The sequence below is a fragment of the Sparus aurata genome, chromosome 4, assembly GCF_900880675.1.
Source record: "Sparus aurata chromosome 4, fSpaAur1.1, whole genome shotgun sequence".
NCBI lineage: Eukaryota > Metazoa > Chordata > Actinopteri > Spariformes > Sparidae > Sparus > Sparus aurata.
The window spans coordinates 17,100,770-17,128,637 of record NC_044190.1 but is presented as its reverse complement, the minus strand read 5'-3'; the positions used below and the strand labels follow the sequence as shown (position 1 = coordinate 17,128,637).

Here is a 27,868-nt window from a genome sequence, read left to right as displayed (position 1 = left end):
ACTCTGAACTTCAACTCCCATTTCATGTGTTTATTAACCTTCTTTTTGATCTTGTGTCTATAATCTACTTCTTTAATGCAGAATATGAATCTCTGTTTTCGGACGTTTTGTAAATGGTAAAAAGTGGAGTTATGCTCCAGTCCATCAGAGAGCTTTTGATTTAGGTTGGATACTTAAAACACGTACAATTTGTGCTGATATGATAGATAATCTCACCTATAAAATTGATCACCAGAAATCTAATCTAAATATTGACTGAAATATTTCCTGACCACATGTTTCTGAAACAGTTTTTTTCTGTTTGGTATATGGAACCAGGTGAGACACTGGCAATTTAAAAAAAGTAATTTAGGAAATTAAAGTTGGGCAAAGATTAATGAATGAATCATTTGAGAATTTTCTGTCTCAGTGTTGCCAACCATTTGCTCTTTCCTGCCTCTCCTATGTGTTGCTGCTTTTGTTTGTTCCCTGTAATTGTGATTGCTTAGTCTTTCTAGACTGTTGGTCAGACAAAATAAGCATTTCTAAAGACACGTGGTAGGAAGTGGTAATTGTCTTGTAGACTGTATGTATGAATAAAATCAAAGACATCGATGTAACAGGAGTGATGGCAGGCTGGCCACAGATATGTGAGGAATCCTGCTGGTTTTGCAGACTCTGATAAGCTCTGCTGACTGATTCAGACCAGAGAAGTACTGTGTGTGTGTGTGTGTGTGTGTGTGTCTCTCTGTAGGGATTAAACTGTTTTGTCATTCTGGACTTGACCACAACTTAACTCTCTGGTCGAAGGTCAAACTGTTGCTGCTCCCTCTGCTGCCTCCTCCCCGATCCTCCCAGCCCAGCAGCCATCCTTTCTCCCCCTCTCTGCCTCGTCCACCAGGGTTTCTGCCTTCTCCTCACTTCTCCTCCTCCTCTTATCCTTCCTCCACTCATTTCTTCTTTCCAATTCACCCCCATCTCTTTCTTTCCTCCCTTCTCATTTCCCTCTCTCATTCTATTCCCAGCCTCTTCCTGCCATCTCATTTTCTTCCCTCTCATCTTTGCTTCACAGTCCTTAGTTTGGTCCCTGTTAACGAATGAAATGGCAATCAATGTTTGGTTGGTTTATTCGATAGCAAATCAGTCTGCAGTATTGTGTGTCTGTGCCTCCCAGAGGCGGCAGATTAAATCCGACTGCCCTCATTTGACTCTCAGAAGCTCACCTCAGGGGAAACCCGAAGGGCCAAATGCAGATTTGTCATTTGCAGAGTTTAGTTTTATTCATGTATTCATTTTTCACTGTAAAGGTCAACTGTGTGTGTGCGTGTGTGCGTGCGTGCATGCGCAGGAGAGAGGGCGAGTGAGAGGAAGCGAGAGAGGGGAACAGTGGTGATGTTTGTATATCAGCATGTTTAGCCTCAGTTGTTTTCATTATGAGGATGTCAGAGATCAGTAATGTTTGTTTTCCTCTGAACTCTTCTTTTTCTTCCCCCTTGATCCACCTGTGTCTCTGTCTACACTGTAAGGCCAAAAGTATTAGGACACCTTATCTGCGGTCACCTCTGTGGGTCAGAGATTTGTTCCAGTTAATAACAATCTTGGCGCTAAAGCGTGCCATTATGTTGAAGACAATAATAGGCTTCATTTTGGGAAAGATCTTTTCCTGTTTAGTCATAATCATAATGCTCCTGTGCACGAAGCCACAAGTCCATAAAGAAATTGCTTTCCCAAAGGCCTAACCTAAGTCCTTTTCGACACTTTCGGGATGAACAGAGAACACAACATATTAAACACAGATTTATTTTTTTTTGGGCATTTGGAATTTTTCACCATTTTCTGATGTTCAAATACAGTACGTGTAATGTTAGGCTGTCCGAATACATTTGGCCACCCCTCCCTCCATCCTTTTCTCGCTCGCTCGCTCGCTCGCTCTTTCGCTCTTTCATTCTCTCTCTCTCAGGAAGTGGCATTTTGTCAAACGAACATCCTGATGCTGTAAAATAAGGACCACCCCTGACCCTTAACAGCACACATACACACACATACTGTGGTTCACTCTCCTCCTGAGACAATGCAGACAATTTAAAACACTGAGGGAAAGTGGTTGCAATATTCTTTCAATTAACTGTTAACTGTAAAAACTCTGATGGCTCATTTGACAATAACAAGTCATGTCCTCATTACAGACAACATTACAAACCTGCAGAATTAATTAGACAGAAACAAAATAATGAGAGGCCACAAAGAAACTAACAAAGCCTTTTTTAAATGTATTCACTTTATTTGTACTTTTAACATGACCGTCCCACATCTACCACAGTGTAAAGGAAAGTTTATTATAAACTCACTTCCTTAGCTTTTTTTCTCTGCAGACTTCTGTTGTACTCAAACTTTAAGGACGTGTGCATGTCCTAAAAGCTCTATAATTTTTTCATTCTGTTAAGATATAATTAAAGATCTTATCTCTACAGGTTGGTATGGAAAAAAAATTGCTATTTTTCGAACAGCTTTGTTAAGAAACATTAATAACCTTTGATAAGCCATCCATTTAAGCCTTTTATGTGCATTTTACAAGAACAGAATTGTACAACATCTTCATGTACTCGAACTCTGACAGATAGTATTTTGATAACTAATTTAGACATCGAGACCTGTGAACCAGGATAGTTCTTCATGAGAAATCTCTCAATGCAAATAAATCAAAATTAATGGTGAATTAGTTCTCAACACTACCTCTACACTGAGCCTGAAAATAGGTCTGATTATGTTTCTACTTAACCTGCTTCACTCACCTATTTAGAAAAAGCTCTCTTGAACATGACCCCAATTTATTTTGTACTTGTGATACTTAGAGTTCTTTTAGAGGAGTTGATTTTTACTGCACCACTTAAATGCTCATGCATGCAAATATTAAAAACATTATGAAGCTTTTTTGTTCTTCAACTGATGCATATGTGTATACAAATGTATAATCCTCTGCCCTCTTTTAACTGGTTTCTTTTTCATTGTGCATCCAAAAATTGGTCTCATATTGAAGTGGCTGTATTTAAGGGTTTGATTTAATTCTGGGCTTCTTTTCAGAACTTGAGCATATATCTGGACATCTCTATTACAGAAGTAAAAATGAATACAAGCATTTATAACTTCATGCTGTCATTTGTCTGTGTCACTGAGGTCTGACATTTGTGTCGGCTGCTTTTAGCTTAATCACCCCTAAGTCACCCCTCTGCTGGCGCCAGCCTCTGTCAGTTTGTGTTGGCTGTCTGCCCACCCCACACACACAAACACACACACACGCACACGCACACTATTTTCTCTGTCAGAGTGTGAGCACATGGCAGCGTTACCTCCAATGAGGTAATGGGCCCAGACAAATGTCCATCACCAAGAAGTCAAGGGCTTTATGGTCGCTCTGCCCTCGATTCTTTCACTCTGCAGAGTTAGTTTGGAGAAACTTTCTGATCCCCTGATGGTCAAAAGCATAGTGATTTTAAAAAAATGTGGGTTTCTTTCTATTTATACAGTCAGTTTCATAAGAAAATTGTGTTTCACTCAATTAGCACATAAAGAGAAATTGTTTGGGTTGTTTTACCTCAACACTGCAGTGATATTTTTTTGACCATTAACAGGCAAGCCATAGTGACAGGCTTAGGCTATTCAAAATAAATCTGGAAACAAATGTAAGACTGTGCATTCGTGAGACAGACAGCTGTTTCAAGTCATTCCTGTTAGGGGGTATTTACAGTTATTTCGATAATAAAAAATTCACCACGATCAAATTATTGATTGATCCGTGATAAAAACCTTTGATTGTCCTAGGATATGTATATGTTGAAGATTTTACCACTGTTGTGCCTAAGAAATGGCTTTTTTAATGTTTTTTTTTCCCATTATCTTGAACAACTTTTTTTATACATGATATGTTTTTAGTGGACAGCAGTGCAGCATATTAATTACACAAATACTTTAAGATTTAATGAGATTATGATTTACTGATGTAAGTGTGACACCTTTACTTAATGTAGCATAAAATGAAGGTGGTCGTCAGGTTACGTATGCAGGGAGGTTTAGACATTATGGAGCCTCCTGCAGCTGGTGATGAAGGCTGCAGAGGGAGGAGGAGAAGGGGTGTCAGCGGTTTGTACTTTCAGTCTCTCCAGGTGTGTGTGTGTGTGTGTGTGTGTGTGTGTGTGTGTGTGTGTGTGTGTGTGTGTGTGTGTGTGTGTGTGTGTGTGTGTGTGTGTGTGTGTGTGTGTGTGTGTGAAGTTTCCCCAGTGTGTGTCAGAGGAATGAATGAGAGGGTTAAGTGATGGATTTGTCATTGCGCCCTCGCTCTCTGCAGTATGACGGCTCACAGCGTTCCCTGCTAAATGACTCACCCTGCACACACACACACACAGGCATGTTTCTCAAACGGCCCTTATGCAAGAAAAATATGAAACGCAGTCAAAATTTAAAACTGCAGCGTGCTGAAAACCAACAAACACAAACCATACGTCATCACTAGCGTGTGTTAACTCAGACAGACTAAATGTTTCATATCTTGCTGATGCCTCCTGGTGCACCCCACCACTCACACCCCAAGGTGAGCCCCCAATATGTCAGAGGGAGAGTGATGGGTCCTCGCCATCGTTTAATAAAGCTCTCCTCCGTGGCCTCGTGTGCATCAGTCACCGGCCGGGCAGCTAGAGGTCTGCCACGCGACAACCTAGCAGCTCCATCAAACACTCCCGGATCTGGAAAAGGGCTGACACAGCCAGAATCCTGCTCTGGATCCAGGCCACAAATTTACCACAAAAAAAGAAAAATTATCTAGTTTAGGTAGTCATTTTTTCTACTTGTTGTTGAGATTGTTGTTTTTAATGTAGTCTTAATAAATAAATGTGGAGAATTACTGTATTTGTAAATGTTCATTGTCTAATGTGTCAAAAAAAATTTCCTACACAAAAATCATTCCTTTTTTCTTTTTACTTTGTTCATTTTTATCCTCAATCTTCTTTTACCCCGTTGCAAATCAAAGCACTTTGAGAATTGTGTTGACACCTTCTTTGACACTTTTGGCGAATCCAATAAAAGAAAGATTAGTCATTTTGTTTGCTATTGATTCGGAAACTCTACGCATCAGGATTGTATGTGGTATTGATTGTTTTTTGGATCGGAAGGGTGTAGAACATCTTTGGCAGCCGCCTGTTCAAAGAAATGAATAGGCCTTTGGGGGTAAATTGACCTCCAGCTCTGCTCATCTCCTAATATTGTAATGAATAATTTCAAGTTTTTAATCTGTTTATGTCCGCAGCACGATCTCTTGTGAGGGTTCTGGCCTTCAGTGTGATGTAAGATTGAGTGCTCTGTGAATAAAAGTAATGATCTGAGATAATGCAGAGAGACAGCTGTGTTTCAGCCGGTAGTGTGTTTCTTCGCTCTAGTTGTGCAGCAGACTGTTAGCCCTGCTCTGAGGTCAGATCACTGTTCATCCCCGACGGTGTGGACAGACTGTAGTTACAGTACACACAGAACCTCCGGCTGGTAGGTGTAATTGTCTCTGTCAGTTTACATGTCTGTACTTGTGTGTGTTTTTAAGAGAGAGAGTGAGAGCTCTGTTGACTTTGAAACGTGTCAATGGCCTTAACTCTTCAATGGGACATTGAGACAGATATGTTTAACCCTGTCTCTTTTTTGTTTTAGTTGCGCGACCAAACTTAGGGTAACTAATGCATATAAGATGTGCATCAAAATCTGCAGTCTCTTATAGCAGGATTTTTCTTTCTGTGCGTGCTGTGACATATATGTGCAGAACTGGCAGCTATAAGAGTCGTCAGCTCTTATCACCTAATCTGGTTTCCATCTTTTATCTGGAAGCCTTGTATTTTTTTCAAAGGTGTGAATAACACACATCCATCTGTGGCAGCGAGACACTTACCAGGCTGAAAGGAAATGCATCTTATCTTCAGCTAAATTTGGTTCCAGTAAGACGCGGACAATTTTCAGTTTCTGAGTCTACCAGATCCCAGTTGAGTTTGATTGAGTGTTTCTTTTCCCTGATCTTTCAAATAAATTAATCCTTCTGCAAAATCCTGACTGATATGAAAAATATGGTTGAGTATTTACCTGCATACTTTGTGTTGGTATTAATTGAAAGTATTTAAAAACAGGGTGTCTGCGGGTCTTAAAAATTATTTAAAGTTAAAAATGTCTTTTAAATGTATGGAAAGGTTCTTAGAAAACATCTTAAAAGGTATTACATTTGGAAATGTGTGATAGTTTGGGTGTATAATTTCATTCTGATTGACGGATCGTTGCAGCTCTACAAAGTTGGCAAAAAACTTTACAGTGTCATATTGGCGATTTTTTTTTTTTTTAACGGTTTGTAGATTACGATGAATTACCCTCTGCCCTAGTACTTTTTTCATATACACCCTCCCCTGATTGCCAGTAGATGTTAGCATTGCTTTCAATAAAAAATAATTATATATTTTTATATTTTCCATGTTTATGCTCAAACAAAAGCTCTAGTAGCGATGGTGTTTCATTGTGTTCATTCAATTGTGTATTCAGTTTGTTGGTGTGTTTCTGTGTGTCCATATCAAATGAACCACATAAAGAAGAGCAGCAGCTGCACAGCTTGTTAAAAGAATGAGCATCTAAACCCAATCAAACTACAAGCGGGAGGGTTTCTGAACAGGAACAGGAGGAGGAGGTGGAGGTTGACATCTGACAGGCGGCAGTTACTCGTGTTTAGAAAGCTGAACAGCACAAAATAAAGTCTGAAAACACTGCAGATGGAATTGTAGTGACTGCTCAGCTGACTGGCCTCGTCTGCAGCCTGCGGTGTCTGACCTACAGGGTCAACGTGCTACTACAACTCTGACCTGTATACAAGAGACCTCTGAGTCCATGTGACTTCGGTTTACAAGCCGTGGTTCACTTGAACTTGACAAAATTCATCAAGGGACTCTTTTACTCAGTAGTTGTGTTTTTTGTTTTTTTTTACTTTCATTGTAAGGATGATAAATAGGTTTCTTCAGCACAGCTGCACCTTCTACCTCAGCACCAGCATCCTTCAATACCTTCATTCTTCTTCTTTCTTCACTGTATCTCTAAGAAAACACACCAAGGTCCAGTTCCACTTTGCTCTAAAAGGACAGATCTGCAAAGGTCAACAGTGTGCTTTCATGTTGGCACACAGATGGCTTTATTCATGTTAGAGGTACACAAGGAACTTCACTTCTCCACCTACATTATTTTTTCTTTTCCAGTGACATGTTTGGCCCCTCCGATGATGGCCTTCATGGTGCTGAAAAGACTCAAGTGCGAGTTTCCTATAGATGTTCCGCCACTGCTGTTTGAAAGCCTTTCCTCTTCCTCCGTTTCTCTTTTGTCTCTATTCTTTCTCTCTCATGTCATTGAATGGATAAATGCGTCGAAGCGGGTGTTTTTTTTTCCTTGAGAAGAAACTTGTGAGTGGAGAGGTGGAGCGAACGAAATGAAGGGAGGGCAAGGAGAAGCAGGGACTAGTGGGGGATGAGGACAGGTTTAGGAGGTGGATGAAGGGAGTCTGGTGGTGGCAACTTGCCTTTCAGCCTGTTTCACAGTGGCTGGTTACCTGCTTGTGTCAGTGGTTGTGTGGTGACCTTCGACCCTGGAGCTGGCGTGCTTCAGTGGCAGCGTCAGCTTTAATTACAGAGCCACACAACTGGACTCTCTGCATAGCTTCTGATCCTCCACTGCACCAGGCAGAATGGGACGACAGATGCATGTAATCTCACACACACAGACAGACAGACAGACAGACAGACAGACAGACAGACGGGGAGTAGAATTTCAGTATTATCAATATTGGTAGAAAGTGTCAAAGAAATTTAAATATGCTTAACAAGAACACTTTGCTGGTCCAGAACAAAGAACGGGCTGGTTAATCATGACCAAGAAACAACTATAATTGCTTTTGTGAACGCCATTTTAAAAAAACAGCTAGTGTAGTGTGTTCTGACTCATCCACAAGGGAATAAACAAAAGATTTTCACTACACCAAATTAAAAAAGAAAAGTGGTTCGAAGGCCAGTCATGTTTTGTTTCCAGTGTAGCCATGCAGACCAGGAGCAACACTTGTTAAGAGTCGAAGTAGTCTGCCATAGTTGCTTCTAGCAATGCTGAGAAATTGGTGAGCTATACATTGACTGTATGATGTGACATTATGGTGGCTCCCATGGCCGTGGAAAAGCAAAGCGGTTCTTAAAAAGCTTGCAGGTTAAACCAGTTCCCAACTAGCATTAGTGCCAGCCCAGAATCAAGCACTTGATTCACTTTGGTTGAAAGGGGTAGAGAGCTATAACATTACCTCTGTTAGCCTCAGATTTGAAGATGCTTTACTTTTTTGCATTATGGATGGATGATTTTATCAGCTGCCCATCTCAGAAGCCATCGTAGCAGGCACATTGGATTAGTAGAAGGTACCTTGCTTTGCCTCATAAAGTAAAAGAATACATTAAATATTTTTGTTTTGTGATGAACAAGTGTTTAAATAACAATTCAGACAGGATGACAAATACGCAAACCCAATATAAAGGTGTTCGAGTCCCCTCCGTGTGTTTTTTAATTACAGTTTTTGTGCTTCAACTGAGAGCCTGAACTTTAATGTTAAATCAATTTTATATTTGGACTCTTGAACGTTTAGCAACCTGGACATGTGGCTCTAAGTGGTCAGGAGTCTGTTTGCATGAACAGTCACTTTCTGAATCCCAAAACTTCTTCCTGGAGGGAATCATTTCTGTTTTCCTCTGCGGTTCAACTGCTGTTGCTTTCCTCCAGCAGCTGTACAGTCGGCCTTCAAAGTGCGCTACATTTCCAAGAGGATTAATTAGATTAAACGGAGTGTTTGCTCGCTCCTTAAAGTGTTTGTGTTTTCTCCTGCAGGACTTTGTGGCAGTGCTTTCTTTTTTATTTTTTCTAAAGAGAATAATCAGTCGCATTAACGAATAATGAAGGGATTGGTGGGCGGTTGGAGCCTGTGGGACCAAGCTGCTGTTTGTGACTGCAACGTGAATCCACACAGTGTTGATTTTACTGTGTGTGTGCATGTTAAACGTGCCCCCTGCCAGGTTCGCGCATTAAATTTGCCCCCCGTTAGGACTGCTGTGTTTTGCTGCTTCTGCCCAAAGGCAGAGTGTTCATGTTTGTGATGTGTGAGGTGGTTCAGATTGATGTTTTTCTGCTTAAGCAGCTGATGAGAGGCAAAAGATAGGTGCTCAAAGGAAAGAATGAGTATGGAGGTACACAATAGACAAGGTTAATCATTTAGAAAATAATGACCAAAAAGGAAAAATTAAAGGAAACTGCCAGAATCATAAACTAATTTCTTTAAGTTTCCCTGTTTCCTTGTATAGATCCCTGCTGTTTTCCAGTCTCATTATTTCTATAAAAAACGTGTAAAACCCCTTAATTAGTTTTCACATTCTGTGTGCCTTTGTCTATCATTTTGACCTCCAGCCTCTGTTAGCTTGCAGCACGGTGACTTTGGTGTTTTCACAGTGGAAGTGGAATTACCAGCAGTTAAGCCTGAGCAGGGATCAGCCTACCAAGGTGAAACTGGCCAAACTGGCCTCACAGCAACAGCTTTGTGCAGCAGCTACAGTTTAACAGGTGGAAGAACATCACCTCTGAAGGGTGAAACACAAACATTTCTTCCGCATTCAATATTTGTTTGAAATGCTGTTTTTTGCCTGTGTGCGGTGATTGAAAAAAAAACAGTAAGGACCGGACGATTAAAAGACAAGAAACCTGAAAACACTGGAGCAATCCTTTTAATTAAACCAGGAAAAGATTGTTGTCAAGCAAATGGACTGAGATGTGAGAGAGGCAGAATGAGCGAGGGATGAAAAGACTGCCAGTGTTAGGAATACAGCGGGGGATTAAAGACAGTGAGCGAGTGTTACAGACCCCTGGCCAGTTTGCTGCTGTAATGAACATTAGGGCTGCGGCATAAATTTAATGACCTGTGAAACAAACAGCGTGGCTGAGACCAGTGCCTCTGAATGCTAAGTGGCTCTATTATTAATACCAGCTCAGAGATGCCACTGTGTAAACACACTGTAAGTCTCTTTCCCCTATGAGGCCCGTTAAACACACGCCGGCTGTGTGTTGGCGGTGCACAGGCTCACCACAGCTCTCTGAAACGGGGTCACGTCTTCCTTTGTACCTGCAGAATTAATGGTACGTTGCCCGTTAACAGCATACCTGCGCTAACTAACAGGATATGAATAGTATTGCAGCTAATGGCTGTGCAGGTTAGTCACCTTGATAATGAATAGCTTAGTGGTGGGGCAGGTGAGCAAGTGGTAATAAATAGGCTCCATGCTGCTCAGAATTTAACGGATAAGAGAATGCAAATGAATAGCGGAGTTCATCCTGCGCTGTTTGGTGTCATGTCATCAATTAGTGCATGAGGTGTTAAAAGAAAACAAAATTTAACTGAAAATGCACACGTGAAGACTAAAGACCTGAAAATGAACAATAATAAGGTGCAGGGAGAGACAGAATAGCTCAAAGGGATGATTCATTACCTATTTCCAGTAATGCTGTATAATCATAATACATTTTAATTAATTGCTAAATAAAAATACATATTTTATGTCCGAAATTTAAAGCCTTGTTTGCTTTTTCTAACACACCATGGTTGCTTCTTGTGGCTGTTACAGTTGCCTTACGTCTCGCTCAAACTTACGGTTTTAATAAAAAATTTGTCAAATTTAAAGGAGTCAATTGCAGCCATCACACGACTTTGAGGTAGTCAGGAAGCAGATCTGCAGGTATGGGGGATGGATGAGCCCGAGTCTGATTACAAGCAATGCAGGCTTAATCAAACGATCCAGCACAGCGGGGAGCACAGGGGAGACGTGAAGAGCCCAGAGCTAACCAGATGTCTGCGACATGAGGAGGGATACATGACATGAGGAGGCTGCTCGAGGCTATAAAATGCAATCACAATCCCCTGGAAGGCAGCCCAAGATGGCTCAGCAACCAGCCAGGAAGTAAAGGCGATCTGTCAGCAGACGGTCTCCTGAACCCGACCTCAGGCTACCTGCTCATTCAACGGAGAAGATGCTAAAGACTCCAGGCTGCTCTTGCAGCAGGCAGGCAGCAGAGGGTTTCCACCATTATCAACACGGTGGTTGTGGTTACAAAGGGGGCGCGTGTATGTCCCTGACATCTGAATCTGCCCATCTGTTTGTTTTTGCTTTGCTCTGTTTGTCCTGTAGTGTATGTGTGTACACTGGCATATCCAGGTCCCAGCAGGACTCCATCTTGTTTTCCGTCCCATGCTGTGTCTCACGCTATGAGAGGATAAATATTTGAAAAGCAGAGGAAGCCCTGTGTCCCCAGCTGCTTTGGCCTGAGGTGTGGCAGCCGTGCATTAGCTGTACCTTTTACCACAGCGACTTATTCTTTTCTGCCTAAACATAGATTTCAACTCAAAGTGTACCTTACTGTCCGGGCCATTATTCTCGGCACAGTTTGGTGTGAAAGGTCACAAACCTAAGTGCTGGCACAGCTGAAGCACATATGAATAAGTAATACCATCAATGACAACAAGCCTGCAGAGGACAGTAGAGATGCTAAGTGCTGGAAGGTTTTTGATAGAGAGAAAAGAGCTCCACTGAGTTTTCTTGTTTTAGAAGGGAGAAAACATTAATGATTTAAGATGGAGTGAAATGGGAACAGATGAGGTAAAGGTTCAGTCAGACTGTTCAAGGTGTTATTTTTTGCAGTCCTCTAAAAGCAGCCCACAATTCAAGCGTGATCCTCTGTGTACAGTCACAGTGGGTGAGGATTACGCTATTGTACACTCGCTGAATTCATAATTAAACCATAAGTGTAAACACTGCTGTCCATAGATAGTACATTACTGTACTTTGACTGGGTCTGAGACTGTGTTTTATGGTTTTGGCTGATGGGTTCCAGTTAATTGAGTGAGAGCATACAATGATATTTAGGACAATAGTGTTTTCTATCCTGTTTTTTTAAAAATGTATTTTTTCTATTATAATTCTCTTTTATTGAAAGATACCAAGGTCCATACAGTCTATTCATTCTCATAGGACTTAAAAGCCTTATCTCTTCTAGCCTCCTGTAGAAGGACAGATAAGGGATAGAGACACAGTTAATACTGAAGCAAATAAGGACCAATAAAGTAAATACAAATACGGTAAATGTATTGAAAAACACCAAACTTAATGAATGGAATCAGAGCCATGGTACTCAAATCATGTTACAAAAACAGTTGGTAAGAAAAGTGATAGTACAGATGTGAGGTGTGTGTGTGATGGAGAGGAAAGAAAAACTTCTTTTGGTTAGAAGGAAGAACATTATAACTTAAGTGAAATGAGAACAGGTAGGGGCCCCAGTCACATTTCAACATCAGATTTTTCTTCAAGAACTCCTGAAGCAGTCTAAAGAAATTCAAAAGAATTCAGTTCAAGACTTTGTCATTGTTCAAAACAGCAAAGCATCATCCTAAGCTGTGTAGTGCAGAATACAAGATAACAGTAGTCATAAGACTATAGATAAATAAAAACAGTACTGAAGAAGATACCAAAGATACAATTGTTACGAAGAATAAAATGGGCATCAAAAGTCTTGTCAACACCTACATTTCTCACTAAATAGAATGAAGGACAAGAACACATGGGGATTACAAAAGTCAGCAAGCATGTACACATGAAGTATTTGAAGCTTTTAATGCAAATATTGTAAAGATTTGTAATTATATCCATCTTAAAGATATCATAAATAATGCTAGTCGTCAACTGTAGGTATGGCCGTTTGACGACTGGCTGGTTTTAGCAACCTTCTTGCAATGGATTTTCTGTCAACTGCAGGGAACACTTTCTGAAAGTAGAGTGCCAAAATACAGAGTTTCTAGTTCAGATTATTTCCTGTCCCCATATACAAAGCCTCCTCCTTAAACAGGTGGTTCCATGTGGAAGAACTTAACTGGCATGCACAGATCCCTGAATGCCCCACCACATCTTACACATTTAGGATGAACTGGCAAGAGCCAAAACTTGTCTCGCCCAACATCAGTGTTGGACTTCACCTATGGTAATGAATGGGAGAGCCATACCAGAAAAGTTGTTCTGGTATGTTACAGCAGCAGATTAATGCCCACAGTTTGAAATGAGATGTTCAAAATCACATCTAGCTGTAACATTCAGATATCCAAATACCTGTTTATGTCAAGCTTACCATATAGCCATATTTTGCGTTCACTGAACTCATAATCTATTACATTTGATTAAATTTTTTTACTCTGAATGACTAAAGACAGTTAAAGTTGACCTAACTTGAAACTGCCACACTTACTGTTTACAAAAAAGTCAAGTTATTTGAATTAAACATCTGTTACGAAAAATCAGACCTCTCCGCTAAGTGACTTAGCATTCACCACAACTGGAAATGGTTCGCCAAGTTGCTGTTTTTTCCATAAACAAACACTCTCCAACACTTTTGCTTATACCACTTCGTCTCTGGCCCTTGAGGGAGATGTGGATTGTCTGTGGTGAGCCATCAATCATGGCGGTAACGATGGCTCCATAAACAGAAGGGCAGCCTACCTACTCGTTTCTGCTCAGGGGCGATAGCATTCACATCGTCCTGCAGCACTTCCCTTCCTTCCTGCTGACCTCTGGACATATTCAGTGGCAAGGACGGGACTCTGCTTATCTCCACTTGCTGGATTTAGACACCCCATGTGGGTGGTAGAAACACCTAGGTGTCAGCAGGGATGTAGGGTCATAAATAAAAAGGTGGGCAAACTGTGACCTCCTTTCAGTGATCAGTGTCAGGCAAAGAACCAACAATAGAGACAGAAGTCTGTAGGAAATGTTTATATAGGAATATGCCAAAATGATTGCTGAATAGAATGACTTATTGGCCAGTGGGAAAGCTGTGGGGTAGCAACTAACACACCTGAAATTCACATTATCCATTTATCAGTCGATCCAGTTCCAGATAAATTCTTTAGTTGTGTCGGAAAACAGTGAAATTGAACTGGAAATTATGTCTTGAATAGCTAATTTTGTTTAACAAAAAAAAAAGGAAAAAATACTATATTCACTTAAAGGGATATTCCAGTGTAAGTTTAATCCATGGTCTAAATCACCGTGAAACTGTGTTAGACTCCCTCTCAAGAGATCAAGTTAGCAGACCGCTAATTTACAGAGTTTTATCAACCTCAGAAACGACCGCACGACAACAATACACTGCAGTAAATGGATCCAAATATAAACAGCCACCAAAAAGCCACAAATAATGCTTAGAACAGCACCAAACTTCAGCAACAGTACAAATAGGGTCTCAGCACATAGTCTGGGGCATTAAAACTCCGCTAGCTTGGTCTGATGATGGAGAAAAAACAGCAAATCCTCATGTTTAGAAGCTGAAAGGAATGTCAATTATCACTGTGTGATAAATGAAAAAAGAATCAAATATCAAATTATTGATTTTTTGATTGAAATTTTGATCAGTACCAATACAGTAGGTAGCTGCAAGGCTTACTGGGATGCAGGATACTTCATAAACATATTTTCTCCCTTGAATAGATTACATCAAGTAACTCTGTATTCTTTGGTTTATATTTTATGGATGCGTCTATACAAGTCTTGAGCTCAATTGTACAGGCTGCCCTTGTGTGTTTTGGTTTTTCTCAGTTCCGGATCTTTGTATACAGGCCCATGCGACTAACAATGCCAGTTTGTGTGCATTTCCTGTGCCTATTGTTGTTGCTGCGTCTCTGTGCCCCCACCAGCATCCACGCGTTGTGAGGTCGAGACAATGACCGCGAACAGAGTGCCATGTATCTGCACTGGCTTGACCCTGTGGCCCTTCCTGTTGGTTTTAACCCCCCCCCCCCCCCCCCCCCCCCCCCGCAGACCTTAGATCCCTTCAGTAAAGACTGGTTGGCCTGTCATGTCAGGACAAGGCAGGGTGTGCTCCCAGGCCTTTTGACAGCAATCTGTGAAAACCTGCTGCTTTCTCTTCTCATAATCCTCGAGAGCAAAGTAATTCCACACTGCAAAGCAGACATATACCAATATAATCAAAGTAGTAATGTTATTAAACAGCTTGCAATGTGCCTTACTGATGATGACTGTTTCTTGGTGATCTGACTGTGACAAGGAAAGCCAAAGCATCATTATGTTAGCAATTTTTAGAAAGTTTTAGTAATAAGTGGAAAAAAGTTGCACTGAGTCACATGCTGGTCATTGTCAGGGCTTGTGTAAGATGTATTTGCAGCTTTAAATCGCTAACACCATAAAAAAAAAGAAAAATCCCAATAATGTTTACTGTTTCAGCAGGTTGTTGGTATTGGCTAATTGAATATCGTTCGGCATCCAGTCTGAACGGGCTTTAGGCTTTTTAGTCTGTTTAGGTCTTTGGGAGTACCACTACTTATGTCAAAAAGCTGTATGAAGCCTTTAATGTCTCAAGAAGAAGCTGCAAGAAATCTGATACACTGACTCAAGTGATGTCACTCAAGTCGGGGTCGGTTCTGAAAACTACAGGTTTAGAAATCTAGGGACGAGGAGTAAGGAGGATCGAGCCTGCATTAGCCACCTCAAGCAAAACATACGTGACTCTTTGACTGTCATCAGTAGAGTTGAAATGTGGGTAATAGAATTGTGGAAGAAGAATGTGTTAGATAAAAAAGACACATTTCTGATTCTGCTGCATTGATTTTGATCGTTTTGTCCGACAATGTTATAGCAGCGAAATACTAAATATGTGGAGAACTCTATTAAATGCAGGGGAGGAAGGCTGACAAAGAAAAATAGAGAAATAGTGGCGATGCATTGAAAAGGGAATGCTTTTGGACACAGTCTGGCTTTTTATTGAAGTTACAACAATTTGAAGCCTGAATGCCCAAACATTTTAATGTCATTGCTGCAGGCTAATTTATGTCAAAGCATCTTTCTTGTAAAATTGTGTTTTGGTCTGAAGAGCAGCAGACCTTCAGCATTGGACCCGAATCGGCACAATGATGAACACTGGCCCAAACACACGAAGGTCCTTTTTAATAAATTTACTTCATCCTTTTTCTGCTCCAAGTATTGTATGTCATAAATGAAAGTTTGAGATGTTCAAACAGCTTTTTCAATTTTTTCTTTTTCAATTAACTTGCAGACCTGGAGCTGTAGTCTTTGTGCTGAATAAGAAAAGCAGTAAGAGGGTGAACAGCCTTAAAGACACACCTGTGCAACAAAGTGCAGTCATTCTTCGATTTTCTGACCACCTTGTCCTGTTTGAAAAAAAAAAAAGACTAGTCTTGGTCCTTGGAGCAGAGCTGGGAAATGAAACCTTGCCTGTCAGTTATTGTCACTGAGGAAAGCTCATGTATTTCCCAGAGATATCATCCTCCCCCCTGCCTCCCTTCGCTCCTTTCTACACTTACACCCTCCCCCTCTCTTACTCTCTTTTTGTTCTTCAGGATCAAGTTCATGGAGGCCAGGGCTGGGAGAGGGTAATGGGACCCCTGTCCCTGTGTCTCAGGGCAGGTTGAATGGGTCTTGGCCCCTGCCCCCCAGCCCCCTACAGACTCCCTGAATAGGACCCTGATTCCCTCTCTTTTTATTAGTCTGGTCTCCAGTTTCTTCAGACCTGCCCGGCTTCCTGACAATCCATATCCATATTTCAAAGTGTTTAGATTCCATGTTCCCTTGTAGACACCTAACTGCACTGGTAAATGGTGAACAAACTTTATAAAACTTGGTGCAGCCTGTGTGATGCTTTCAGGCACTTCACCAAAATGTCATCAGGTCACATTTTGCAGAGCACGGCTACGACTGGTGCTACAGATAGAAGGATTTTTGGATAATTTGGATGATGAATGCACAGTCACACTCATGACAGGCAGTTTCAGTTACCGTGGTCTTTGATGTCTGTGCTAATCCAGTGGATCTCCGACTGCAGAGATAACGTGTGTGTGTTGAAGGGAGTGGGGGGGGGAGTCTGTAGATGTAATGATGGCAGGGGATACACTGAACATCTCTACTTACATTTGATTTCCTAATACAGTGTTGTGCGCTGACCCCTTTCTCCTCTATTTTCGTTCTTTCTTTGCACTCAGACTCGACTGTAGTGAGTTGCAAGAAGCTGCCGGGTCATGGAGAGCAGCTGTGTTTGTTGCGAAGTGTCTGCTGGCTGATGCAGCGGTTGTTTTACATTAGCGGTCTGCAGGTCAAACTGCAGCTGGCTGCATCTCAGCGTGGAGACGAACCCTGGGGAGAGTGTGTGTTTGTGTGTGTGTGGACCAACCAGTCCCTATGGTTGTAGCCTTTCCTAAGCGGGCTAAGTCTGGTGGCTAACCCTTAGTGCCTCTGCGTTTGGCAGCCTGACTACAGTGAGATTAATCCATTCCACACTCCATCAGTCACTAGGCACAGGTTATTAGTGCTGGGGCAGAGTAGAGCACAAACACATACGCGGCCTCTTCACCCTTGTGACTTCGCCTTCTACCTCGTCCCCAAAGTTTGTAAAGGTGGCCTTGGTGTTGAGAGGCCATTTGTCAAAACCCAGCCAGAGTCACCACTTGGCTCCTTTTAATAAGGCTACCTGGGCTCTGGGATTACACACACGCACACACACATGTACACACACAGGCTATGCACTCTACTTTGCACATACTCATGCACCTCCGAGTGTCAGGTGGTGTGTCCCGTGGGGCTTATAAAAGTCCCATTAACATGGCCCTCCTCATTGGTTCTGACAGGTTGATCAATTAGACCCCTCCCCCCGCTGACCCCGGGGCCACTCTGACTCAGAGGTCAGACACGATGGATCACTGGACCTGCACACACACACTCAACTCTCCCTCCCTCTCTCTGCTGTTATCTCTGGGCTGGTCACGGTGCAGCTTGTTCGTCCCGCCATGTGTTCAGCGCCTGGCTGATATCCCAGGGTGCACTTGTTCTCCAGCTTTTAGGTGGAGGATCATACTTTACCTGAGACATGTTTCGATCTTATCTCCGCTCTCAACATGACCAAAACACAGTCGTATACACAGTGCTCTGTCTGGCCCTGCAGGTATGTGTGTGTGTGTGTGTGTGTGTGTGTGTGTGTGTGTGTGTGTGTTACGTGCTTGTGCTTTTCTTCTGCAGACCAAATGTGCTCACAGAGACAAGGGAGTTCTGCTAACATGAGGATTATTTTCAGTTATCACTTTTTTTAGGGTCTAGCTGATGCTTAGTTCGACTTTAGTGTTTTTTTCTTTTTATTTAACACACTGGGTTTTATTGTTATTTTAAATGTGGCCATCATCCCCATCGGTAATAACTTTTTATCGGGACCCTTTATGTCTCAGATTTGCTTACGCTGAGATTTGCTTTCACTGACTTTGCATCGAGGGAATATAACCAACATTGTTGCATTGCACTCTGGTCCACTTCATGCTGTTCCTGTGGTAAAAACTGTTCCCTGTGCCTCGCTTTAACTAAATTTAGTCTAAAATTAATAAATTAAATTCTGTTCATGTTCAAATGGAGGCTCAAAATTAAGCTTTTCATTTGTTTCCAGGGGACTGACACCAAAACTTTATATGTTAAGTGTTTTCTATTCTGAGCTGGCAGTCAATGATTCATCTGTCCAACACTGTAGTGCAGGTTATCTTCACAGCCACTGCCCAGATTTACATAGAATTTGGCCAGACTAATCACACTCCAGAGAATCTTTCAATTTAAGAAATGAATGAGGTCAAGGTCTTCACAGGTGTATACAATCAGTATTTGTATCATTGCTCCCTTTTTTTATGAAGCCTGCATTGTTGTGTTCCAGTTGTCAGTTGAGTAGAGTCTGCACTGTGTTTGGTAAATAGTCTGTTCAGCACAGGGTAAATGAGGGTACAACTGTGTGTGTGTGTGTGTGTGTGTGTGGATAATGGAGAGTTTAACCCCAAGCCTCCTGCGTAAAGGATTAGTAGTTTGGGATCATGACTATATCATTTAATTTATCAGAAAATATCTGGCCTACAAAGTGTTGACAGTAGATGAAACTAAGTCCAATACACGAATACCAAAGCAACACATAGATACTGATTTAGCCAATGGGGGTTTTGTAACTGGTTAAAGACAAAAGAGGAGGCTGAATTAAACAATATGCTGTTTGGATTTTTGTTTATCTTTGAAACAGATCTGCCACTGTGTAGCTTCAAAATGGTGCAAAATCTGGACAATTATTTGTGGTTCTCTGATTCAAATTAATATTGCGATAAATGATATCAGCAACTTATCAGCCATTCCTTTGAAGCTCCAAAATAGGGCTACAACTGTGTTAATTATCCATCAAATGACAGGTTATTGTTTTTTGGTTTAATTGATCGTGCTTGTTCTATAAAATGAATGAAAATTGGCTTCCAGAGGCTTCAAATGATATCTTGTTTTTTGGGACCAACAGTCCAAAACCCAAAGATATTTACAATTATGAAAAATTGAGAAAAGAAGCAAATCCTTACATTGGAGAAGTTGGAACTTGAGACACTGTCATTTTTACTCTAAAAAAATACTTTTAGTGATTAATCCTAATTTCTTTCTGCTAATGGACTAAATGTGTCAGCTGTCTTTTTTTTAATTACAATTTATTTGGATGACACATTTAAACAACAGAACAATGTAAAACAATTGTTGGCAAAACAATACCATAACGTGATCATATTAGTACGATTACACTACAATAAATGATACTGAGTTATTGCCTAGCCAGATGAGGCTCCAAAACAATTTCAGGGTCAGTGACACGAAAATGTCAGAGAACCTTTAGACGCCAAACAGCTGAATCACTGAGGTGTAGAAAATGGTTAAAATGATCCATTAAGTGAGGGAGGAGCCCGATTAAAAGGCGTAATGAGAGGCTTTTAGTTTGTGTGTGTGTGTGTGTGTGCGTGTGTGTGTGTGTGTGTGTGTGCGTGTGCGTGTGGTGTTAGGGGGGTATCATAGCCTGTCTAGGGACCCAGCGAGAGCCTTTCAGGGGAGCAGAGGGGTTAAGAGCGGTGTCACGCCCATAGAGACGCTGCGCCGCCGTCCTAATGATGTCCACCGGCCTAATTGAATATTGACGTTCTGCACATGAGGGCTAAATGGCTTCTGTCTGCTTCACCTCCGCCGCCGGCCTGGGCTGCATATTTTTTAACCTGTTTCCACAGTTTGATACCGGGGGTTACCATGGTTACTGGGTTTTTCGTCTTTTTGATGCAGTGTTTCATTTTGTTATGTTTGATGTTGTTTGGAGCTGCTGATGTTTGAGTTAAGAAAATATATTTTTATAAGTTCTCTGCTGCATAAACACGTGACGTCTGGCAGGTACAGTTTCTGTCTCATATCTTCTTGTCTCCCCTCGTTGTTTACCACCAAACTCCTCCTCCTCTTTTTATCTTTTCTTTCTTCTCTCTGATTGTCACCTCCCCCCTTCTTTTTTTCCCTCTTTCTCTTACTTCTGCGACTATTTCTGTGAGGATGGTGTTCCTCTTCCCACTGTGCCTGCCTCCAGACGCTTCTCCTTTGTTGCCACGGCGACGCGTTCCAGATGGCGAGTGTCAAGGAGAGACTGGGCTCAGAATGTAGTCTTATCACAACATACACACATACGCACACACACACATGCTGGTCTACATATATACTCGCTGAGAACAGACTGAGACACTGGCAGCGTACATTCTGTTCAACGCTCACATCCTACTCAGATGCTGGCGGACGTGCACTCAGCCCAGCACACACACACACACACACACACACACACACACACACACACACAGCAGTACAGTATAATAAAACCTGTGTCACAGCCACACAGGAAACAATCTCTCCTTTATGTGACCGGGATGTCATTAATCTTGGCGGAGTTTAACAAATGCACTTTCATGGAAGGTATATTTCATAGGCAGACAGCCGACAATGGGGCCATTGTGGCGTCGAGCTGCAGCGTCCCGCTCTGCATTCAGTCAGGACCTTTTGGTTGGCTCTGGATCCTCGGCTCATGTCAGGGGTTGTGTTTTGTCTCCCAGATGAATGTGTTTATGCGGGAGAAAACATGTGAAACACGGGGCAGAATCAACGTTCCAGCTGTTTATTTATTTCTGCTGCAAGAAACCACGATTTATTTTTCTGAATGGGGGGAAAATGAATGCATTCGGCCATTTTTCAAAGTTTGGCCCTGTCGCTATTAGTCAAAACTAGAGCCAGACAAATACCCTGCCAGTGCTTTCTGTGTGCAACCGGCCAACCCGGTCAGCTCTTCTCTGATTCACTGCTTTCGAAGTTTTCTCCTCACCACAGCAGCAGCAGCGATATTTCCATCCAAGAAGTGGCGAGTCTTCCCAGTAATCCATTAGACTTCCATTAGCTCCGATTTGTGTGATTAGTTCTAATTAATCAGTTCAGTCTGTGGCCTTCACTCCCCTGCGCGCTCCTCACATTTCATTTTTAACCTCATTTCTCAGCTCTCCACCGAGCGAGAGAACGAGGCAACGACTGAGTGAGCAAATCAAAGAGTGAACTGCAGGTCTGCCGCCACCACCGCCTTTCGGTCCGAGCGTGCAAACACTCAATACTGTTCAAGCACCAGACCCGAACGGTGTGAGCCAGCGCTTGGATTGCATTATAATGCTCTTTTCTCTCATCATGCCAAATTAATAGGAATCTTTTTATTTTTAATCTCATGCAGAGATACTTTAGGAGCTTACTTGTGTTGTAAAATTACCCAGGAGGGATTGAGATCTCATGTTTTACACATCTAGAGTGTGCTCGGGATCTGGTTAGCCCCACTCAGCCCTCCTGTCGAACGGTAAGTATTGATTAGTGCTGGGGCATCCATCCCTCACTGTAACAAAGCCTATTGATGTTTGTGGAGCCCTGATTTCCCCTCGGTCAAATACCAGACGCTAAGTGACTGGAAGCTGCTCCAAACTCGGCGGTCTGTCCCAAAGTAACCCGCGAGTCGAAATCATCTTTTCATCGTCTGACTCTGCTACTCTGTGCTGCAAAACTCAAATTAAAATTATAAGATTTTTTTTCTGGCCTTACTGCAGTAGGTCAGCTTATATACTGAGGTATTATGCGGTGATAATCTATCTTCCTTTCCTCTGTTGTCAGCCTTCTTCTGCCATTACCACTATTGTGATAAATGAAGGCTCAATTTATCAACCAGCCTCAACTCGATTTCTTCTTCTCCCCTCGGTGTCCCCTCCCCCGCTTCTAGTACATCTAACCTCTGCGTGGTCTGCTTTATTTCTTCATCTGTTTTCACCCCCCCGTATCCATCCATCCATCCGTCTATCCATCCCTCCTTCCCACTCAACCAGATCGAGTCTTTCTTTGTGTCTGCTGGGGAGATTCTGCCTGTCACCCCAGAGCTGCAGACTCCCATCCATGCTGCCGGAGGTGGCACGGCTGCTGTCAATCAATCTGCTGCCTGTGTAGCAGAGGGACCGGGGGTTGACATATGATGTGGCTCCCTACTGTTTAGAAATTCCTTTTATTTTCTTCTTCAGAAGACCTGCGCAGTCAGCCGTAGAGTTTTGGCTTTTAAAATTAATTAAACTTGATTATGACTCTTTGAATTTAAAGCGTCTGCTCTGGTGCATCAAACCAAGCGCTCCCTGTTCACAAGTAAACAGTCTGACCAATCACAGGTGTTTGTGTCAGGTATGTGGTGATCAACAATCTCATGCATCCTGTTGTAGCAGCATCATTTCAGGTTTCATGTATACAAGACAAAAAATTGTGTTGACTTTACTTGTACCCTACTTGTATATCATTGTGGTTTTTAACATTCAGTGCATCATTCACAGCATTTAAGCTGCTCAAATCTATATTTTTATCATGGCAATAGAAAAAAAAACAACTATATATTAGATGAAAGTGGTCACGCACAGATAATTGTCACCCAGCACTGCAACCCCCTCACCCCCCTCCCCTTTATGTAGCTTTTAAGCTTGTTTGAGTTACAACTTTACAGTTTTGGTTCAGTCTCTCATTAGTCTCATTCTCAGCTGTGAGGTGTTTTTAAGCGAGAAAACCTCAGATACATAAATGATAATCGCAGAGCTAGCTAGATTGTTTACAAAGTGCCATAATAGCTTTAATATAAGTTGACAATATGTCAAATTTGAGTTGATTAAATTGAGTATTTAAAATCTGCATTGTTGGTTGGATCGTCAGCAGGAGACAAATTTTCCTGAATCTTGGATTAAGCATAGGCCCAGAATGGACCTCATTAAGTTTGGTGTTGATCTGGATAAAGGGATCGATCCAGGAGTTTTTTCTCACTTTGCTTAACACTGCAAATTGCGCTGTTCAGTGTGTGTATTTTTGCTAGCTTACAGTCTTCTTCCTTTTCTTTGCGTTGCAATGCTGCATATTTTGTTGGGTTACAGCCACCTGTACATGAGTTGAATTGTGTGACTCCATTGACAGGAATGTGTTTTGGATTGTGTATTGCGCTGTTGGGTCTTTGTGTGCGTACACTAGATAAACGAACCAGGGATCTGCTTGTAGAAAAATAGCTGGACTCGAGGTCTAAACGCCACAGGAAGCCTTTACTGCATATTAAACCACTGCTGCACGATGTGAAGCGGCAGTAAATGTTAAGTTTGCATCATTAACATTGTATGAACCTGCTTTCTGACAACTTGCAGGCCTTTGTCTTTGTAATCTGACTCATTTATGAATTGAATTTCTTGCAGCAGTAGCTTCTAAGAAATAGCATACTGAAGGTGTCTGAATTAAGAAGCGTTTTCTGCTTCCTGATATTAAATTTTGCTTAATGCCATAATAATGGTCGAGCTGGTCTCCTGAGTAATGTTAATGTGATCTCTCCCTCTGTCTCTGCAGGACTCCATGGTTTAACGGCTGGGGGTTCAACCTGCCTAGAGGTCAGTCTCTGCTGGATAAATGGAATCTTGTCCCGGAAGGCATCGACATTCTGATGACCCACGGACCTCCGCTCGGTGAGTCCAATTAACCAATCACAGCCCCCTCATTGCCATATCTAATGAGGTTGTGCCTCATTCAAAATCTGCAGGAAGTCACTGGAGGCGTCGCAGCAGGCCGTGTGTGTGTATGTGACTGTGTGTGTGTGCTCTACAGTCAACACTGTTTTTATCTAAATCCAACAGTATCCGGCGCGAACACCCCGAACACGTTCTGTGATTCAATATTTGTGTTTGACTTTATGAAAAAGAAAATACATACTGTTTGCTTTTCCTTTCTTTCACTACGGACTGATTCAGTTTTCCTTCTAGTTGTTTGGGCCCCAGTTGTTTATTCCCATCTCGTTTTTTCTTTTTTTCTTTTTTCTTTCGCGCTCTCCATCTGGCTATATTGAGTGATTTCCTTCCTCTCGCCTACGGAGGGTTGCTGCTGCGGCAGCCGCTGTGGCCGTTTGATTGCATGGAAACTCGATTTTGCACCAGTGTGACAGACGCTGCAAACGATTGGAGGGAGACCATGGAAAAGGGAAACAGGGCTCGTGGAGAGGGGACTAGGGGTGGGGGAGAGGAGAGCAGAGCAGATTAGTGGGGGGGCTACTGAAGATGTAGGGTCGCTCCCAACGTGGAAGAGACAAAATGAAAGGAAAATTAAGAAGAACTCTCATCTGCCAGAATGCGTTTATATTATTGGTAAACTCAGGTGAAAAAGCATTAAAATAATCCTTCAGGGGTTTCCATTTATTCTCAGGGTTACGTATCAAGAGCTGGACTTAAACAAGAAAAAGCTGCACATATGTAAAAAACTCAGTACCATGTGGTGCACAAAAACTGTGTCTGTGTGTACACATGGCCGACATTACAGAGAGTTTAGATTAAAAGTAGAGCTGCATAATATTAAAAGACAGACATTACTCGTGGAGATTAACATTTTTGCATAAAGATTTTCATTTTTTACTGAAAAATAAACCGTGACCATTTTTGGGGTCTGTACCAAACAAACATCAGCACCACTACAGACCAGTTGCAACTTCTTGCAGTCCACCTGCATGACCCATTACAAGGTGTTTAGATTCTTCACACTTCACTCGCCAAAGTCATAAAAAATGCTCAGTGAGGTTTCTCCGCTGCTTAGCTCATCTAGTCGAGGTAGTGCAGTAGAGTTCTGTACATCCATCGCTCATGACTGGCCAGGCATAATGGAGGCCATTGATAGCACTTATAAACAACAGCAGAGCCGTCTGGAGAACTGAGAATATGATGTGTGTTTTTGTGTAGGCTTCCGAGACTGGGTTCCTAAGGAGCTACAGCGAGTCGGCTGTGTGGAGCTGCTCAACACGGTCCAGAAGAGGGTGCGGCCAAAACTTCATGCTTTCGGAGGCATCCACGAAGGTAATGAGAATAAAATCCAGGGATTGGATTATTCTTATTCCATAAAACGCTGTCAGGGGAGGTCAGAGATGACTCAGTAGTGTGTTTGATAGCCAAAACCTAAATTTTATGCACACATTTCACCTCTAAATAAACTAAAGCTGTAATAAACTCAAGCTTTTCAGAGCATTAAGTGCCAAGACTGAAATAAGGTTGTAAGTTACCACTGAATTCATGATAAAAATTAAGCATACAAATTGCTTTAACAAAGTGAACAAAATGTGCATATTGAACACACAAATAAGTGATTTTGGGTAACAGATGGATGTTTTGGATTAAAGGATGCCTGTATCACTCCTCAGGCTACGGGATCATGACAGACGGCTACACGACGTTCATCAACGCGTCGACCTGCACTGTCAGCTTCCAGCCCACCAACCCCCCCATCGTGTTCGACCTGCCCAACCCCTCCAGCTCCTGAGACCAGAGGATGGGGTCGGGGAGGGTCATGGGCAGGATAAACTACTTTTCTATAAATATGTCAAGTTAAAAAAAAAAAAAGTTCTAAGTGTTTCTTTGCAAACTTTTGGTCTTCTCCAAGCTGTTGTTGAGATTGAGAAGATTTGGAGATGTGGGGTGGGGACTTTGTCTGGGAGGGTTAAAGGAGAATATCGGTGTCTTTATTATGTTTTTTTCTACTTGTGCCAACGATGCAGGTTCCCCTCTCAGATTTTGTCAGCGTAGTTGCAGATAGGCAGGGGGCTTCGGTCGGAAAAACAACTTCTGCAAAATTCATATAGAAAGTTTGTCTCATTCAGAGTTGAGCATTTTCATGTCTTGTGGTGCTCAGAGTTAGAATCAGACATTAAATAATTCCTCAGAAATATGTCACCTTCATGCAGAATACAAGAAGAGACCACCAGTATTTAAGACAATTATTTTTCTGCATTGTGACAGTTTCTGATCATTCCATGATCACAGGAAAACAAAACATGAGGAATATGTACACTGTTGTCCATACTTTAGTACCTTCACATCTGCGTGTCTTCAATTATTTGGAAAGTTCGAAAGATGATTATTAAAGATGTACAGTATGCAATGCAAAATATTGGGAGGGTATAAAAATGAGCTGAGCAGCACCGGTATTCTCCTTTTTCAGAGGGATTTTGTGGTTAAACAATCTTGCTCTTGATAAATATTGGTCAGATCTGTAAGATAAATGATGCTTTGTGAATTTGTACAATTTCTTTATGTTTGGTTTGCATTGGCCGGACAATGGATGCCATTGTTTTATGTTGTATCATCTGAGATTTTGTGTTTAGGTCTCTTTTTTTCTTTTTTTTTTTTCTATTTTCTCGTCAGTTTCTCTTTTCTTATTGGCTGACAGGGACGCTGCCTTAAACTAGCTTTAATGTTCTCAGCTAGAGCCCCACTCTCTGCGAGCTCAGAGAAGAGTCCTTATTTATTACCCATCATCCCCGCAAAACAACACCTGACTAACGCAGGGACGGAAAGCTATCAAATTGCAACCTGAAAAAATAACTTTGTAACATCCTGTTATGGATTTCTGATCTAATTTGGAAAGTGTATGTATAAAATATATATAAATATATATTATATATTCATGTTGTAAAACATCTGTACTGAAAGTTGTGTTTGATGAAAAAAAGAAATTCTGGTGCATTTTTTTTTCTGTGCGCACCTGATGTATGATTGATATGTTTCTTTAAATCTGCCATCAGACGCCCTTCTGAGGTTTCTTTAATGTTTTTTGTATTGACTCTCCCGGTAGGGTAGACATTCATTTTGGATGAGAGAGGAAAATTTGTCACAATCCAACAGGTGCTGGTTGTTCCCAACAACACGCCTGCCTAAACATGGTTAAGTTGTCCTTTAAGGTGTAAATCTGATAGTATTTGTGTTTTATTGCTTTTTTTTTTTCTAATTTTGCACTGTGTGTAAATGCAATCTTGCTAGCACAAAAAAAATGTTGCCAATAGTTGTCTCAACTTTGCCGCTGTAAATGCTCTTTCCGTGCTCTCTTCCTCTCTCGCTCTTTCTGATTGTATCCCTCTTCATGGAAATGTTAGTTCTCTCTTTCAGTTAATTGTGATATATTTAGCTGCCTTTATATGCAAATAAAATTGCAAGATTTTTACTTATCGAGCTCTGTCTTGATTTTTAATCTTTCAAATGTAACCACTCTTCAAGTCCAGGTTCACTCTTTAATGTTTAAATCTGACTTTGATTCTCCAAGGTCAAGTGAGGGTCTAGTCTCAGATCCCCCATACTTCGGACTTTAAAAGCAAAGAATTTCACCACAGAAGACTGTATTTAACTTCTCAAAAGGCAAAACCTGCCCTACTGCCTGTACAGTGGCCCTGAAGGTATCTTATTTCAAAAAGAAAAAGAAAAAAAAACATTCAAAAGAGTTGAGTTTTCTGGAATGATACAGTTCCATTTCTTCTGTTTTGTTTTCAGAAATCTTTTGCACTCATGGGATTCTACATACTATTATAAAAATTATTATAATAATATTATTATATTATA

At 41.6% G+C, this 27,868-nt stretch overlaps 1 protein-coding gene across 1 annotated transcript in view; it reads left to right on the top strand.

The window, feature by feature from the left end:
• Window positions 1-27,484, top strand: part of mpped2a (metallophosphoesterase domain containing 2a) — a 45,496-nt gene extending 18,012 nt beyond the window's left edge. Inside the window, exons 3-5 of the mRNA XM_030414619.1 lie at window positions 23,853-23,968; window positions 25,226-25,339; window positions 25,681-27,484. Of these exons, the coding sequence (XP_030270479.1) occupies window positions 23,853-23,968; window positions 25,226-25,339; window positions 25,681-25,799 (349 nt within the window). The 3' untranslated portion in view covers window positions 25,800-27,484. The remainder of the gene's footprint in view (window positions 1-23,852; window positions 23,969-25,225; window positions 25,340-25,680) is intronic.
• The last annotated feature ends 384 nt before the right edge of the window (window positions 27,485-27,868 follow it).